At 42.2% G+C, this 18,922-nt stretch overlaps 1 protein-coding gene across 2 annotated transcripts in view; it reads right to left on the bottom strand.

Annotated features, from left to right (window-relative positions):
• LOC117431681 (calcium/calmodulin-dependent protein kinase type II subunit alpha-like) overlaps positions 1–18,922 on the bottom strand; it is a 91,100-nt gene that overhangs the window by 13,898 nt on the left and 58,280 nt on the right. For both annotated transcript variants that reach the window (XM_058996073.1, XM_058996074.1), the window contains exons 5-12: positions 16,267–16,332; positions 15,742–15,814; positions 13,096–13,198; positions 9,487–9,570; positions 1,566–1,660; positions 1,169–1,291; positions 982–1,065; positions 485–527 (exon numbers count right to left, since the gene is read on the bottom strand). In XM_058996073.1, coding sequence (XP_058852056.1) covers positions 485–527; positions 982–1,065; positions 1,169–1,291; positions 1,566–1,660; positions 9,487–9,570; positions 13,096–13,198; positions 15,742–15,814; positions 16,267–16,332 — 671 coding nt within the window. The remainder of the gene's footprint in view (positions 1–484; positions 528–981; positions 1,066–1,168; positions 1,292–1,565; positions 1,661–9,486; positions 9,571–13,095; positions 13,199–15,741; positions 15,815–16,266; positions 16,333–18,922) is intronic.

Below are 18,922 nucleotides of genomic sequence, written 5' to 3'. Positions count from 1 at the left end.
CCTCCTAAAGACTCACCTCTTCAGACAGCACCTGTAGAACTCCTCTTTTCCCTCTGGACACTATCACTCTTCCTTAAATGTGCTTTACTTGCTCTTATCTGCTCCCCATTTTACTGCATTTAATCCTGTACTTTAGATTACTGTAATCTGTCAAGTGTTATTTAATCTGTAGTATTTTGTATTTAATTATATCCTGATGTAACTATCACTGTTATCTGCTCCGTTATTGAATCGTATTTTGTCATACTTGTACTTGCTAGAACCAAAGTCATTGTATTTTATCTTGCTCTTAATTGTATTAATACTTGTACTGTGATAGTTGATTTTTGTTTATGACTGTAAGTCGCCCTGAATAAGGGCGTCTGCTAAGAAACAAATAAATAAATAAATAAATAAATAAATAAATAAATAAATAATAATAATAATAATAATAATAATAATAATAATAATGGATCTACAGTACTGTGTGTGTAGAAGAACTTACCTGAAAAGTTTCTTGTCGCCAACATTGTAGTGAGGATAGCTCCCTAAATTAAAAGATGAAAATGGTGAAATAAAACAAGAGAGGAATTGTAAACCTTTTGGTACATGGATTGATGATTAAATAATAGTTTTAATCATAACTGTTCAACAAATAGGTAAGATAGCAGCCTTTTATATTCAGACTGAGGATTGTATCTGATATGTAGAAATGCAGCATACTGTAGCAAAAAGCCTAAATTGTTCACTACGTTTTTGCTTGCTTTGTGAATTTGCTCCAATTTTCAATGAGCAATAAAATATGTGGAAACAGGATTCAGCGTCAGTCACCAGGAGTCCTCTGTGAATCAGCACATAGGACTCCTACTGTTTGATGAATTTTTCGTGAAGTACACCAAGACAAGATCAAAGTAAGAATTTCAATTGCTGCTGTAATGCAAACTCTTAAAAGTGATGAAACGTGGGATCGAAAGAAAGAAGGAAAGGTCACTGCCACTGTACCTTGAGCTTCCTCCTCGCATTGAACTTCTTCAAGCATTCCACCGTCTCCTGTCTGTGCATGCAGGACGCCACCGTGGAGCGATGCTGCAGAGATGGAAAAACAGACATGTAAATGCTGGGTAAACTCATCTCAGAGACATGATCTATAAACTAATGTGAATCATCTCAAGTTACACCCCAAACATACCGAAATCCAGGGGTGTTTGAGAGACTCCGCGGCAGTAATACGCTTTGCAGGGTTAATGGTTAGCATCTTGTTGATGAGGTCCTTTGCTTCAGGGGTAACGGTGTCCCACTCTGGAGAAGGGAACTGAAGAGAAGAAGTAGAGTTGACTTCTATACAAGAGATGGCACTTGCATTTAAGTTTTGTCTCACATTAAAGTCGAATTAGTTTTGAGCGTCATTTTTGAGAAATTAGTTCATAAATGTACACTCTGGTATGGAAAAGTTTCAATTGTAGTTATGTATTTAATCCTGCCATCACTATAATCATGTGTGTCGTAATTGTTATTAATTAATGATCTGGTAATTGGTTGTCTTTTCATGAAGTTGCTGTTTTGTAATCTACATAATTATCACTCACATCATAAGCTCCAGCCTTGATCTGCTGATAGAGTCTGTGCTGGTCCTCATCCCAAAATGGTGGATATCCAACCAGGAGGATATATAAAATAACACCTTAAAAAGTATGACAGGGACCAATTATTAAAGGTGCAATTCGAGTGTAGAGTGAAAAACCTAGCACTCAGTTCAACATATACAGTGCCTTGCAAAAGTATTCAGACCCCTGACCAATTCTGTCATATTACTCAATTAAAAATGGTACATTGAAATTTCGTTCTGTTTGATATTTTATTTTAAAACACTGAAACTCAAAATCAATTATTGTAAGGTGAGATTGGTTTTATGTTGAGAAATATTTTTAAGAAAAATAAAAAAACTGAAATATCTTGCTTGCAATAGTATTCAACCTCTGTGCTGTGGAAGCTCCCAGTTTACACCAGTGAAAGAAATTGCCCTAACGAGGACACAATTACCTTACCATTGGCCTCCACCTGTGAACCATTAAAGATGCTGTCACATTTTCTGGATAAAAACCCCACTGTTGAAGGATCATTGGTCAGGCTGTGAATCTGAAGGAAAATGAAGACCAAAGAGCATTCTACAGAAGTTAGAGATAAAGTAATACATTAAGAAATGGAGAGAATATGGCACAACTGTGAATCTGTCTAGGCCGTCCTCAAAAACTGAGTATCCAGGCGAGAAGGGCACTAATCAGGGAGGCCACCAAGAGGCCAATGGCAACTCTAAAGGAGTTGGTCTTCCACGGCTGAGCTGGGAGACACTGTGCATACGGCAACAATAGCCTGGGTGCTTCACAAAACTGGCCTTTATGGGAGAGTGGCAAAAAGAAAGCCATTTTTGAAAAAAACTCACAACAAATCTCGGCTAGAGTTTGCACATCATCCTGAGAACACCATCCCTACCGTGAAGCATGGTGGTGGCAGCATCATGCTATGGGGATGCTTCTCTGCGTCAGGGCCTGGAAAGCTTGTGAAGATAGAGGTCAAAATGGATGCAGCAAAGTACAGAGAAATCCCGGAGGAAAACCTGCTGAAGTCTGCAAGAGACCTGGGTCTTGGGAGAAGATTCATCTTCCAGAAGGACAATGACCCCAAACATACAGCCAAAGTCACACTGGAGTGGCTTAAAAACAAAAAGGTTAATGTCCTGGAGTGGCCCAGTCAAAGCCCGGACCTCAAGCCAATTGAGAATATGTGGAAAGAGTTGAAAATTGCTGTTCACCAAAGGTCCCCATCCAACTTGATGGAGCTTGAGCAATTTTGCAAAGAAGAATGGACAAAAATTGCAGTGTCCAGATGTGCTAGAGACTTATCCAAATAGACTCATGGCTGTAATTGCTGCCAAAGGTGCCTCTACCAAATATTGACTCAAGGGGGTGAATATTTATGCAATCAATATTTTCTGTTTTGTATCTGTAATTAATTTAGAACAATTTGTAGATTTTATTTTTCACTTTGACATTATGGACTTTTTTTGTATTGATCAGTGGCAAAAACTCATTTTGATTCCATGTTGTAACACAATAAAAAGTGGAAAAGTCCAAGGGGGGTGAATACTTTTGAGAGCCACTGTATATATACAGTATATATAACTTACCAACTGACTATAACAAGGCAACATTAAGGACACTTTATTAATTCTGTTTTGATTAAGTATGTTTTGCAAGTGGGTAACTGTTCAAGACAATTGTTATAGAAGACAATGACAGTCTAGAAGAGCTTCATTAATATCAAAATGTACTTATATTATCAAAATGATTGAAATGACTCCAGAGTTAAAGCTTGTGAATAGGGCCCGTTTGGTGTTGTTTTCCTAGTGATTCGCAAAGTGACACTCAATTCATAGTGAATTCCACATGTATTCCAACCCTTGTTCATACAAACTGCCAATGATTGTGAAGTGGTGCCCTTTAGGCAATAAAACATTGGCCTGATAAATATAACTCTTATTTCATCCTGCTGATATTGTATCTGGGAGTTCAGAGAAGCTGTACGATCCCCTGTGCCCTGGAAACCCTTAGTAAGGTCTATCAGTGCAAACTTCCCCAAGCGTTCACCTGTGCTTTTTCTTTAACACGTGCTGTCAGATTTGAGAATAGCTCTTTGAGCACAATACCATATAGGGCTCTTTGTGCATGTCCCAGCCAAGGGGCTGTGCTTATGTTCTGTCAGAGATCTGGTTTGGACTTTTAAGAAGTTTTAATCATAGAAGGAAACCCCCTCTCCTCAATGTGTTGGTACACCACAGTAAGGGCATTATAAACCATTCTCTCCATGATTTAAATGGGATTAGTGACCCCTGCGGTAAATCAGCAGAAAATAAAGGAATTTGATTATGATGATGACCCAGATATGTCTTTATTTTATTTACAACAAGCCATGTTCCTTCATATTGTGTCTCAGTCTTACAATAATTATTTATGTATGTGTATTATATTGGTGCAGCTGGAATTTGAACCAACAAGGTCCTGTTTATTTATTTATTTTTTAAATGAGAAGTTTCCAATTCTAGAAAGGTATAGTAATGCTGTAACATCTACTGTGGAGGCATGACCAAGGAAGAACGTCCACAAATTAAAGGAGCACTGAGCTCATACAGTCCTGGAAACTGGTGTCGTAAATAGGGTGAACAGTGCAGTTAACAACCCCTAAAACTAGCATTATAATTTATAACAATAAGTTATATAATTACACACACTAATAAGGTAATTGTTTAGCTACTGCAGTAAGATACATAGCTGTAGCATAATTATCTGGATCTGTAATCTTATTAATCTATTTTATGTTCCACACACATAAAAAAAATCCATTGAAGGGGTTTTTGCTATTTAAACATGTTAAATTGATTGCACACAGTCATTATCTATTGTATTCGCTGTCATCCTGTACTGATATTGAAAGCTAAATCAATGTTCATATACGTTATACGCATCTGGCCCATATTTCCCCAGAGCTCAAATAAGGATAACGTATGTCTATCTATATGGAGAAAAGAAAAAAAGTTTCTGCAGGTTGTGTCATAAATTAAAATGAATTCCATGTCAAGAAACTGTTAACCATGATCTCTCCACCCACACACACACCCCCACACTCCCTCCCACACGCATATCAAATCTGAAGATGACACAACAATTGTTCTAATACCCGGAAACCTGTATTTTCATTTAAACTTTTTTGTACCTGGTTTAGCAAAAAATATCATATACAGTACAACACAGTAGATCTTGGATTTGTGAAAAGAGAATGAATGCACATTTTCAAGGCAAGCAGAATTCATGATTTTTTTAACCAAGGAGGGAATTACCAATTAACTCAGAGAAAAACATATTAATATATGTACATGTGTTTTCACCGTAATAAATTAGCAATCAAATTGGCACTTAAATTGGTATTGCTATCCATGTTTAACCAGATTGATCACGCTTGTAACGCCCAAATACAATTTGCACCATTTTTGTGAAAGAAAAACAAAACGTGTATGTGACAGACTGGCTCGCAGTGGTGACGTCACGGACCAGGAAGTAGAAACCAAAACAATGGATGGGCGGTTAAAGCTGAGTGCAACGGCCCTCAGCGTATTTATTAATAAACAAAATATTTAAACAAACCAACAAAACACAAAACAAAAGGGCACGAGGGCCAAACGAATCAACAAACAAACAAGTAAGTGTCGTGCTGGACAATCCAGCACGTTTTAGCAATTGTTTTTCGAATGTTGCTCACTCTCTCCGCTCCCCGTACTCTCCTCTGTACACCCAACCTCGAGTGCAGAGAGCTGCAGGTTTATATACTCTGGCCGAGGGATTAACTAGTTGGTAATTATCTTATTATCCCTCGGCCAGAGTCTGCACGCGTTTGGTAAGGATGCATGACTGCCAGCTAGTTAAATAATCAGTAGCTGATCAGCCATGCATCCTCACGGGGTTTTTAAATATAATAAAAGACGCAGCGCTTTTATCCTCGCCGCAAACAAAAATACAAATAATAATACATAGAGGCGGGACACTCCGCCACACATGCCCCCCCTTGTGCGCAGCACACATGGCCTTTTCGGCCACCTCCCCCCTCAGTCTCAATGTCCTGGAAGAGGGGGAAGCAAGTTGCTTCTGGGGGGTGGCCATGGTGGAATTTCTGGCACCCCCCAATTCTTCGTGGCCGGCAGCTCCCTCTTCCGGGGCTCCCTCCACACTCTATCCTGCCGCGAAAGTGCGGCTGGGGGAGCTGGTCTCCTGACCTTCCCCCTCCTCTTCACGGCAAGCAGTTCCCCTCCGTGGGGCTCTGACCACACAATCTCCTGCCGCGAAAGTGCGGCTGGGGAAGCTGGTCTCCTGACCTCCCCCCCTTCTTCAAGGCCGGCAGTTCCCCTCCGTGGGGCTCCGACCACATGATCTCCGGCCGCGAAAGTGCGGCTGGGGGAGCTGGTCTCCTGACCTCCCCCCCTTTCTTCATGGCCGGCAGCTCCCTTCCGTGGGACTCCGACCACATGATCTCCGGCCGCGAAAGTGCGGCTGGGGGAGCTGGTCTCCGGACCTCTCCCCCTTTCTTCACGGCCGTCCGTTCCCCTCCGTAGGGCTCTGGCCATAGTGTAGTGACCCCAGGCGAAGCAGGATCCCTGGCGACCCCAGGCGAAGCAGGATCACTGGCGACCCCAGGCGACGGCAGCGGACCCTCGGGAGGCGACGGCATCGGACCCTCGGGAGGCAACGGCAGCAGGAGCAGACCCTCGGGGGGCGATGGCAGCAGCAGCAGCGGACCCTCGGGAGGCGACGGCAGCAGCAGCAGCGGACCCTCGGGAGGTGAACTCGGGAGGGGAGTCCCTGGCCATGGAGGCGGCAGCGGGAGCTCCACTTCTCCCTCGTTCCCTGTAGCTGGTGGCTCTCCAGGCGATGTGGAGCAACAGGCAGCCCCAGGTGATGCGGAGCAACAGGCAGCCCCAGGCGATGCAGAGCAACAGGCAGCCCCAGGCGATGCGATGCAGGCATCCTTAAACGAAGCGAGGCAAGCATCCCTGGGTGGTGCGTGGCAGGGCAGGAGCAGTCCTTCCCATGACGGTGGATGTGGAACCAGCAGGTATTCACCCTCTGTTGGTGGAGGTGGGAGGGGAAAGCAGTCCTTCCACGGCGGCTGAGGAGGAACCAGCAGGTATTCACCCTCTGCTGGTGGAGCTGGGAAGGGAAAGCAGTCCTTCCACGGCGGCTGAGGCGGAACCAGCAGGTAATCACCCTCTGCTGGTGGAGCTGGGAGGGGAAAGCAGTCCTTCCACAGCGGCTGAGGCGGAACCAGCAGGTATTCACCCTCTGCTGGTGGAGCTGGGAGTGGCAAGCAGTCCTCCCATGGCGGCTGAGGCGGAACCAGCAGGTATTCACCCTCTGCTGGTGGAGGTGGGAGGGGCAAGCAGTCCTCCCACGACGGTGGAGGCGGTACCAGCAGGCATTCACCCTCTGCTGGTGGAGGTGGCGGAGGCAGAGGCAGCTCTTGCTGCTCTGCTCCTGGTGATGGTGGAGACAGAAGCAGCTCCTGCTGCTCTGCTCCTGGTGGAGACAGAGGCAGCTCCTGCTGCTCTGCTCCTGACGGTGGTGGAGACAGAGGCAGCTCCTGCTGCTCTGCTCCTGACGGTGGTGGAGACAGAGGCAGCTCCTGCTGCTCTGCTCCTGACGGTGGTGGAGACAGAGGCAGCTCCTGCTGCTTTGCTCCTGGTGGTGGAGACAGTGGCGAGGGCTCCTCACCCCCTAACGCTGGAGACAGCAGCCATGGCTCCTCTCCCTCTGGCGTTGGAGAAGGCAGCGATGACTCTTCTCCCTCTGGCGCTGGAGACAGCAGTGATGACTCTTCTCCCTCTGGCGCTGGAGTCGGCAGCGATGGCTCCTCTCCCTCTGGCGCTGGAGAAGGCAGCGATGGCTCCTCTCCCTCTGGCGCTGGAGACGGCAGTGATGGCTCCTCTCCCTCTGGCGCTGGAGACGGCAGCGATGGCTCCTCTCCCTCTGGTGCTGGAGACGGCAGCGATGGCTCCTCTCCCTCTGGCGCTGGAGACGGCAGCGATGGCTCCTCTCCCTCTGGCGCTGGAGACGGCAGCGATGGCTCCTCTCCCTCTGGCGCTGGAGACGGCAGCGATGACCCCTCTCCCTCTGGCGCTAGAAACAGCACCGGGGCCCCTCCCATATCTGCAGCCAGGTAGTTGAGCACCATGGCTGCGATATCTGGGAGGGATGCTGGGTGGTGTTTCTGTTCCCAGGCCTCCCAGCGCTCCCCATCTCTTGCCCACAGGAGGTTGATCACAGCAGGGAGGGCGTCCACAATATCCCTCTCAGGCTCCGCCAGCCAGTCCCAGATCCCCTCTGAGGAGAGTGGACCAGTCCGCCTCGGAGGATGCAGAGGCAGCTCCTGCTCCTTTCCCTCAGAAGGTGGTGGTGGAGGTGAAACCAGCAGGTATTCTTCCCCTGCTAGTGGAGCCATTGGCTGTGGACACTCGGCCTCCCCCCTCTTGGGCTGTGGACGGACCGACCCCTCATCCTCCTCCCATATGGGCGCAGGATGTTCAGGCTCCTCCCTCACCTGCCATGGAGGGGGTTGGTCGGGTGCTACATGCCCAACCTCACCAACGGCGAAGCACCATTCCTCACCCCTCAGACAGATGAGGCAGACGTCCAGCACAGCAGAGACCCGGCGGGACTTGCGACCAGCCCCGCGCTGTTGCACCTGCTGCTGCTGTTTCCTCCTTCTTCCCATTATTTAATTTGAAAAAAAACGAACAAACAAAAAAAAACGCACTTTTCTGTCCTGGTCCGGCTCTTGGAGGCGTTGTTTATCCCACTTCTGACACCATATGTGGCAGACTGGCTGGCAGTGGTGAGTGTGACGACGTCACGGACCAGGAAGTAACTGAATCACAAACAATGGATGGGCGGTTAAAGCTGAGTGCAACGGCCCTCAGCGTATTTATTAATAAACAAAATATTTAAACAAACCAACAAAACACAAAACAAAAGGGCACGAGGGCCAAACAAATAAACAAACAAACAAGTAAGTGTCGTGCTGGACAATCCAGCACGTTTTAGCAATTGTTTTTCGAATGTTGCTCGCTCTCTCCGCTCCCCGTACTCTCCTCTGTACACCCAACCTCGAGTGCAGAGAGCTGCAGGTTTATATACTCTGGCCGAGGGATTAACTAGTTGGTAATTATCTTATTATCCCTCGGCCAGAGTCTGCACGCGTTTGGTAAGGATGCATGACTGTCAGCTAGTTAAATAATCAGTAGCTGATCAGCCATGCATCCTCACGGGGTTTTTAAATATAATAAAAGATGCATAGAGGCGGGACACTCCGCCACAGTGTACCAAAGATCTCAGATGGTTAATTTCATGACTTAAAAGTGTGTATACCATTGCGTCCAATACCTATAAGTGATAGGTGCTTCTATTTGCCTGCAGTGATTCCATCGCTGGGGTAATGTTCAAAAACAGCAGAATGAATTCAGCATTTCTTCATGGCCAGTTTGAATCTCACCTCAATACTGTAACCCAGTCCAGGAGGACTGAGCAAGGCAATCACCTCTTTCACCCAGCAAACCTAAGCAGAGGATGGTGCCAAGTTACTGAACCCCGAAGGAGACAGTTCAGTTTGACCAGTCTCTGCCTGACCTCCTCTGGCACCTGACCAGCAGGGGTCACTGTGGTGCAATGATTCAAACCAATCCCAGACAATGGTCTTTACATAACTCACTTGAGTGCAAAGGCCAATGTACAGTAATGCTCTCTGTGGTGTCCCAGTCAAGTCCAGCAACTTGGCGCAACTGGAATTTGAACTGACAAGGTTCTGATGGCATGATTCACCCTGTACTCCATATGGTAGTGCCTTTACTACGTGGACAGTGGGAGAAACATGAAGCAGGACCATGAGCCCAGTACAGGGGCCGATACTTACCACAGGCCCACAGATCAACTGGTTTTCCATAAGGGTCTTTCCTCAGGACCTCCGGAGACAGGTAGCCAGGGGTTCCAGCAAAGCCTGCAGTGAAAGGAAGCAAAGGGCCATTTGAAATGACTCGCTAACGGTCATTTGATTTCCTTGCAAACCCGAAAAACAGACCTCAGGAAATCATTAGCTCAATTTGTTGCAGAAATTTTCTGCAGATCAATAGTACTTTTATCAGAGCTGTCATTTCAAAGGAAATGTGGTATTGACTAAATCGCACTATGCCGGCAGTTATCAAGATTATGTAGCACAGCATATGTCTGACTCCATAGCTGATATAACATGGGCTAGGCGATGGATAAGCATTATTATAAAACAGCACACATCACTGTTTCGACAGTAGTATTTAACCTTTTCCAGAACCAGTTATTGGCTTAGCGCTACACAATTACGATCTCTAACACAATGTCATTGCAACATGATATTATTAGATCATTGAAAACAGAAACCAGTAGTCTGCTACATACAGTATACATAGGCTATCTGTAACTGATCTTTAAATGCAAGTGTTCCATTTGATTTCACATATCTATTAAATATCTCTAAAGTGATCATATATAAAATATACCCAGTGGAATTTGTGATCTCATTAAAAAATGAATATCTTCAGAAGCCTTTTAATTGCATTTTTTCTCAAGTGATTCTAAAATATGAGTTGTTTTATAGATACAAAATATGTATAATAATATTAGAGTACTGGAAGAGCTCAGAATCATTGCAAATATCATGAAAGGATTTATGAAATATACATAAATATCCATCTTGGCAGCCATTTTAAAATTACTTTTTTTTAATACTATTTACCCACCCTTTAATACAAGTACCAGTAAAAAGTAAACATTGTTTCAGGTAGCTTATTTCCTAAAGTGCTAAACCAAAGATTGTGTCTGACTCATACCCCTGCACAGCAACCTTTAGAGGCTTGGGTGCTATTATAGAAGCATTATTGATCACAGGGATGCCAAGATACTGAAGACCGTTAATCCTGTGTCAGTATTTCTTTAGCCATTGGTATGAGGCATCCAGTTTTAACGAGAGATCCAATTTACAGAATGTAATATAAGCAAGAATAATATATCAAGAGCATGCATGGTTAAGATGGGATTTACACATACAAGTAACTCTATATTGCCAAATGCTGCTTTCAGACTACATTTATGTATCGATTTATTTAATGTAACATGCCCCAAGATGGTTTCTGACAACTTGGGTATGGTGTAGCTATGGAGGACTCAGGAGCCATACTACACCGCTACTACTACTACTGGTAATACTACTACTACTACTACTACTACTAATAATAATAATAATAATAATATTAATAATAATAATAATAATAATAATAATAATAATAATAATAATAATAATATACAGTGTGGCCTTCACAATTTCAAACACATGTCAGGAATGGCAAATATTTGTTTAATAATCTCATTCTTTATACATTGTGTTCTGCTAAATCAGAAGTAAAAGACAGGACCAGCTGTTGCAGTAAGTTTAACAGCTAAAAGACCTCAAAGCAGATGTGAAGGTCTTGTTGTTGAGCCATCAGCAGTTATAATTATATTGTAGATTGAGTTGTTGGGGTTAAAGGTCAACATGATGGGTTGCAACCTGGCAGGTGATGTCAAAAGTTATAAGTTACAGTAACCTCACATGCTTTATGGCACCAGTCATAAATAATGCAAGTACACTGACCTGAGCAAAACATAAAAGTACAGATATATGCTGTGAATTCACAGCAGGTAATGTGCTTATGACACATAACAGTCAGTAATAATGGCACTGAGAGCATTTCTTATTGTTAATGACTTAGTGAACAACACAATCCCTAAATCACATTTCTTTAAGGTTGAAATGTCAAATGTAAATGTGTTTGGAGGACGGCTTCACAATTCTTTTCAGACTGAACTTTATAATAAGGACACAATTATCTCACCCAAATCACAGCTTTATAAGCAGGCAGGTAGAATAACTGCCTTATTAGCCAGCAAGCAGATCCCTTATAAAAGTTTCCCATAGTAAAAGCATAGCAAAGTGTAATACAGCATAGTTAAAGACATGCCAAACCATGGTAAACCATGGTCAATGCCTAATATAACCATGGTTAAAACACAGGAAAACTGCAAAATGACATTGTAAATGTATAGTGGCACACATTGATAAGGGATATACCATACGGTATGTAACAGGGGGGAAATTTAAGAGAGAATGAACAGGCTTATTCCAGCAACCAGAGGGAGATTGAGTACACCCACCCCATCAGGGAGAGTATAACCTTACCAGTGGCTAGGGCAATGGGGAAGACTAATCATGGTTATTACCCAACACAACCAAATATAAATGTAGTCCTTTTCCTGAACCATACATACAGTACAACAGCAAATCTGGTATTAAGGATATAGCATTAGTTATTGTCAGTGTGAGATATATTCAGATTTTGTACTATAGATTATAGGATTAGTACAACATGTGAGTTTTTTAAACATCCTGTGACAGAAATACAATGAGTTCTGGTGATAAATCTTCCTCCCGACCTGTGAGGGCGCTAAAGAACGGGAGGAGAAGTATCTGGAAGGGCTGGCCTGACAGTTCGTTTCCGGGACCGGGAAGTGGGTCAGCCTGGAAGGAAGCGAGACTCTGTTGTAAGACCGTATTGATTTGACAGGTAAACGAGGGGCAGCTGCAAGTAATAAGGCAGCTGCAACCGTTTACCTAGATATCATGCGGGATTACATATAGGGGCCAGGGTAACGCTGTTCTTTTCCTTCGTTTGGGTTAAGCCAAGGCCCGAGAAGGACGAGACAGTAAAGTACTGTGATACTGTGTAAAGAGTTGCGTGTGTGTGTGTGTTTGTGTTTTGTTTCAATCACTGTAAAAAAATAACTGTCTGTGTTTTTACAACCACCAGACAGCTAAAACACATCCGGAGCTGTCGCCTTGGGCCAGCACAAGCCGGATCACCACTTCACGAACTGTCACCGAATAAAAAGCGTATTCACTCACCACCAGCACGACTGCACGCACCCGAGACGGGTGAACGTGTTTTTGTTTTCTTTATTTCAGGACTGTAACCTGTGTTTTTCATCCCCGCGCTCTACACATCGTTGTGTATTGCCGGGGTTTATTATTTACGGTCGCTAGACCAGGAAACAAAATAAATAAAAACATTTGTCACTGGATTACCGTTGTCTGCCTGTCACTCCTGCACCGCATCACCGCTAACCACTTTGCCACACATCCACACTAACTCAAGTCTTGGTAACAGAGCTACAGAGAACCTCACACTCATAAAGCATTATTATATCTGATCATCCCCTGCGATGTGCAAAGCAATGTCAGCTGCAAGGAATTCAGAGATGTGTACAGTCAACTGATATCGATCCCTTAAATTAAAAAAGGGGGGGGGGAGCTTAAAGAGTGCATGTTGTCAGTCTGTTTGTGTTTTACTGAGTGGGAGACATGTCTAAACACATGTGATTTATAAAGGGAAGGCTGTGATTGTTTCTGTCGCTCCTTTGCATTGTAGATCTTTGCAGTGGTGTTTGCTGTTCTTACCAAACCAAGCCTGCTGGTCTCCTTCCACTTCAATCGCCAGGCCAAAGTCAGCCAGCTTCACCGCCGCTCCCTTCGACTTGGACGCTAACAGCAGGTTTTCAGGCTTTGCAGGAAAAAGAGTACAGCAAAAGGGATTGATTATATACATACTGTAGATCTAATATGTACGGCTGACCCTGGCTCTGATCATATAGCAGAGAGCTCTTTGAGTGGGCAAGAGGACAGTGAGATGACACTCTCATTAAGAGACAGGGTCAACCTTACATATTAACTTATTATACATCATATTTTGGCTGAGAGTGGCTTCATGATTTAAAATATACAAACAAAATAAAGAAAAACAGACAATGGTTTTCTGCTCCTGTTTAAGGTGTAATAATTATGTTGAGCCAACTGGGATTATGCCGCCTTCACTTCGTAATGTAAAAATTTCCTCTGAAAGTAAAATGTAGAACTTATCAAACTGTGAATTAAAAACTGAATCCCTAGTGTGGATATGTTCGTTTTCTTTCTTTAATTAAGAATCACAGTTGACTTTAAAGTAATTTATAACACTTAGTCATGTAGGAAATGAGACTCTTCTCTGGTAAAATGGAATGCATATTTGCTAAACAGTTAAGCCCACAATAGGATATTTATTCAGTTTTATAAACCTTGATAAAATCTGCTTTTTTTGCTACAATAGCAAAAATTGTTAAAGCAAACATACAATTACTGTCCATAAACATGCAAGCGAGCATAACTTAATGGCCCCTCTTTGTCATCTTCGTAGTACAAAGGGGTTTAGTCACACCTATAAAAGTGTATTATGGTAACAGCATGTAAAAGAGTGGTACACAGGGAGAGTAAAAGGGAAAGCATATTAAAAAGCAAAGCATTGTCCACGTTTAGTGGTAAATGTGCATGGTAAATTATTACTAAATCATTTTTTTTCCAATAACAGCTTTTGGTTGCTATGCAACATATTACATGCAATATCCAATAATGGCTGTGCAGCAGCCTTTATCCTCATAATCCAAAGCCAATTCAAGTTCATAAATCCTTAGCTCTATTAGCTATGCCGTTATGTTTTTCAAAGGAAGGTTTTTCAAAGGACTTCTCCTGTCTCCTGTTTTCATCAAAAGACACGATTACGTGTCTCGGAAGAATTTTCTACCGCAATAACTTTTTCAAGTCAATACGTTTCAAGAAGCATAAAAGTCTTAAATTAAGTCTTTACAATAGATTGAACAGGATTATTAACAAAAAAAGATTTCACTGATTATTTCGTATGACTGAGGGAGTCTTATTGGAATCACACAATACTGTAATTAACCTCCTGCTTGCTTTTGTGCTCTAAAGTTTTATCCTGTAGTTTTATTTCTAAATCTTTGGGATGGAAGATCGTTTTTCGATACAAACTGTGGTTGCTGAGACAAAAGATTACAATTGAAGGCACTCATGCCACTGAAAGTGTCCCACAATGTGCCACACAGAACGATTGCATCTGCCACCACCACTTATGTTAAATTGTCCTTTTTTATTAGCAGATTAATGCATTTTGTATTATGTGATTTTTGATGATAAGTCAAATTAGAATTAAGACACTCCAACTGGGGTGACTTGTGTCTCCGATCACTTAGCAATCATATTTGTGGCCTAGAACTGAAATGGTAAATGTGTATTCAAAATCACTTTAAGAAACTGCTCATGAAAAGTTATAGACTAATTAAACAACAGAGCTGCACTGACTACACTAGGGTAAACTAGGGCTCATCACACATCACTGTCCTTGCCTCCAGGATTCAGGAGTTTGGTAACATTTGCTGCTTAGGTTCACCGGGTGAAGAGAGGCGATTGGCTTGGCTGCAGAAAAGAATGTCGTTTGTTGATATTTAGTTCTCTTCGGTAAGTGGGTGAGGCTACATTTGAATTTGACATTTAAACCCTCATGGAAAAAACATATATTTTTAATATATGATAGAAGTATGATCCTTATGTTTTTCATATATAGAAATTGGCCCCTTTTTTATGAGATATATTTCAAATATATTTTAGTCTGTAATCCATATATTTATTTTATATGGATTACAGACTAATGAAAATATATGGTGCACCATACAGTATATTTTCAACATATAAAATAAATATATGGATTACATATATATTTAAATATATTTTAAATATATAAAAAGGGGCCAAATATAAGGATCATATTTTTCTACCATATATTACAAATATATATTTTTTTCCATAAGGGAATTTTGAAAAAATAATAAAAATAGTCAGATATCCAGCATTGTAGAGCCAACTGTCTTTCAAAATTCCTTTGCTGGAGGTACAACAGAAGGGTTGGCAAAAATGGCAAACCCGTACTTGTTCAAGGCATTGTGACAACAATTACCAGGTTGATATGTAGTCCTCACACCACGCAGGTTGCTTGTGGATTTTCTTTCACTACCACATAGCTGCTGTGAAGATGCTATATGTTGGCAGAGATGTTTTTCTCGAATCCCAAAGCAAACTAAGACGTCCATGCACGGCACCACAAGCCACTGAGGAATTAACAGCTGGCCAAAAACACAGATGCGTCATGCACACTCTTTTATTATTCACTATGAAAAAGTTGAAGTGTTTCTTTAGCTGTAGCTGAGCTGTGAAACATACCTTCAGGTCCCTGTGGACCACTCCCATCTGGTGACAATGAAGAACCGCCTCCAGGATTTGCTGAATACAGTGACTTGAAAAAAAAATCAATTCCCTCTGGGGTTAAAAAGCTGTTCATTTTAGTCCTTTACACAGAAAAGTGTAGCACATTAAAATACAAGATTTTTTAATGTCTAAATATAAGAAAGTATGACTGTTTCAGACTGCTCTACTGTAGCTAGATTGTAATGCCATCGTTGGCGTTACTGTATCCGTTGACAAATTGATGTTGTAAGGTTACAATTGTGTCTGCTTTTGTATGCTTTCTTTTATCCCTGTGATTGAAATGATAAGGATAATAAAATATATATACAAGGTAAATACTACTACAAGTGATAACATTTAAAATATATAGGAGGGTGTGTTTTCAAATAAAGGAATTGGTACAACTGAATTATTGACGATACCACAGAAATTGTGTAACCAGCGGTTGGGGGAGAGGTTTTATTGTAAGATAAATGATAATAATCAAAACAAACCACTTACCTGGCATCAGCCTCGCTATAATACTCCCTCGCAACAATATCTTCAAAAAGTTCTCCTCCAGTTATTCTAACAAAAAGAAAGGAAAATAAGGCAACACATTCATTGATACATTTGTACCCTTGGAGAATGAATGGTATTCAATGTGTTTTACAGAGTCCGAACACCCTTCCAAATGGTCTTCAATGATAATGCACCAGCACAACAATAGTGGTTCTGCAGTCAGGGATAATGGCAGCACAAGGGCAGCTACAGTGGCATGAGCCAGTGGTAGAAAGGCATGATAGTGGAAACGTTATCATATTTTAACACATCAGTGGTGGCATAATGGTATTGCACGCTGGTAGTCCATCATTATCCCTGCTGCAGCAACAATGTTTTTTATTACCAGTACAGTATGTTGCTGTATAAGAAACATTGGGGAAATGTGCATCCATTGGTAGAAAATCTTTGGTGTGCTTGTTTGTTCCGCTATGGCTTCTTCGGGGTAATAACTCTAGTTTTATAATGATCTCCCAATAGTATTTTTCAGCAGGCGAAAAGTAATTCCATATTTATTCTGTTCACTTACATTTCCTCCAGTATTCCCTCTGGCTACAATGATGAGATTGAGACCTTGTGTAGAGAACTCTGGCGTTTAGAATGTCTACCCACCACCAGTGTCTGTTACACTAATCATTAAGTTGTAGAACTGATGGCAACCAAAGTTAGTCATCCTTGCTTGAGCCTGTTAATACTGTGTAACAATGCACAGTGCATCTTCATTCAGATCTGTGTTTACATTAGCCTTAAGGGGGCACACAAATGTTACATAACCATGTATTTATTTCCACAGCCTGTTAACAATAGGAACAAATAAAAAGCAGCAGCTGTAATAGCAGTGCATCTTCATTCAGATCTGTGTTTACATTAGCCTTAAGGGGGCACACAAATGTTACATAACCATGTATTTATTTCCACAGCCTGTTAACAATAGGAACAAATAAAAAGCAGCAGCTGTAATAGCTGCATCCAACATTGTCAGAGTTATTTTATACCTGCTTTCCTGAGCCATGACCTAACTGCAGAATCATGCATTTCTTTACAATGTTTTTCAAATGGTATTGTGGCAGGGCAAAAGCCCTGCACGTGTAAATAATGAATTGTATTGTGTGTATGTATAGTTTAAAATATATATAGAATAAGTGTGCACTAGATATGGCAGGTTTTTGCAGTTGTAAATAAAGTTGTGAAGTTTTGAATTTAAGTTTGGCAGGGATGGGGTTAAATCCAACTCTGCCAAATCCATGTGCAGAATGTGGCTGGGGCTTAATTGACTAATTGATGATCAATTAAGCCCAGCCACATGGTATAAAAAAGGAGCTGGAAAAGCAGTTCTGGTGGTTTTTGTTTCAGCCAGCATGCAGCCGCACTACTGTGTGGAGAGCCAGTGTGAGTGAGTTGTATAGGGATTAATTTAGGGGATTTTGATCCCACCCCAGTTTATTTTAGTGTGTCAGAGTAGGTTCCGGAGCGGGACCTCCCTTTTAGTGGGAGCAGCGCTAAGTCAGTGTTTGGCAAACTTTTGTTTTTAGCTGTTTCTCACTGTGTTTTGTTTTGTATTTTTTGAGCTCTTATTTTGATTACACTCTGTCTGTGTATGTCCTCGTGCACTCAGGCTATCATTGCTGGTACCCTAGTGGCAGTCACCTGTCACAACATTTTGTTTACTTTAATAAAATCTTGACGCCTGAGTGGCATTGTCAACTGCATCCCTCTGTCTCTCTCTTATCATTCAGCGGACACCCACAACTAAAGTAGCAGGTACTAAGACCCCCTGTTACAGGTATAAATAGATTTCAGAAGTTTAAAAAGCAGTTTTGTTCTGGTGAATGCCATCCCAGCAATCCATTAAAAACACTTGCAGAATGTATATAATAAATATCATCCCATAGACTACCTAGGCTATGGAAATTGCAGCAACTTTCATGAAGTCTTAAAAGGCCTGTTAATGTGAAAGTCTGTGAACCCATAGCCTCCTCAAACCACATCGAATCTACACCGTTTTTCCCTTCTATGGCTCATATATAACCTTTAGCTTTATATAAGCTTTACTCCAGTCCTTTGAATTTGCATGTGCAGTTGAAAGCAAATGCAATCGTGTGTCTGTTACATGCAAATAGTCATGTTCATTCTGACAACTCAGATGACACACAGAATAAGGTCAGCCAGGCTTAAAAATTGAATTTGACAACAACTCTATCTTTAATTGGCACATACGTGCTTCCGTTGCAAGCATTGTCTCCACTGCAAGTGCTAGATTGACAGAATCATTTATTAGTCAATGAGCCAATTCTGAAGGAACAGACACCACAGAAATCAGACCCTACCACATTTAGTAAAATGAAAATACAATAGGGATGATGTATTTCTGATAGTGTCATTCCTTCAATGAAAGCTACCCTGTCCATCAAGATAGACATTGTGGGGCAGACTTGATCAGCAACAATATTCAGGTGCAGAGAGGCTGTTATTCGACTTTCCAGGGGAGTCAAAGAGTCCTGTGTAGTTTTCAGTGGGTGGAACATGTGCATGCTGCAGTACTGACAAATGTATTCCGTATATCTGTTTTCTCCCTAATAACTACCAGAGCAGCTGTGTGTGAGAGTTGGGCTTGTTA

This window comes from Acipenser ruthenus, chromosome 22, assembly GCF_902713425.1.
Source record: "Acipenser ruthenus chromosome 22, fAciRut3.2 maternal haplotype, whole genome shotgun sequence".
Classification (NCBI taxonomy): Eukaryota; Metazoa; Chordata; class Actinopteri; order Acipenseriformes; family Acipenseridae; genus Acipenser; species Acipenser ruthenus.
The sequence above is the reverse complement of the archived record's forward strand: the minus strand, read 5'-3'. Positions and strand labels throughout refer to the sequence as shown.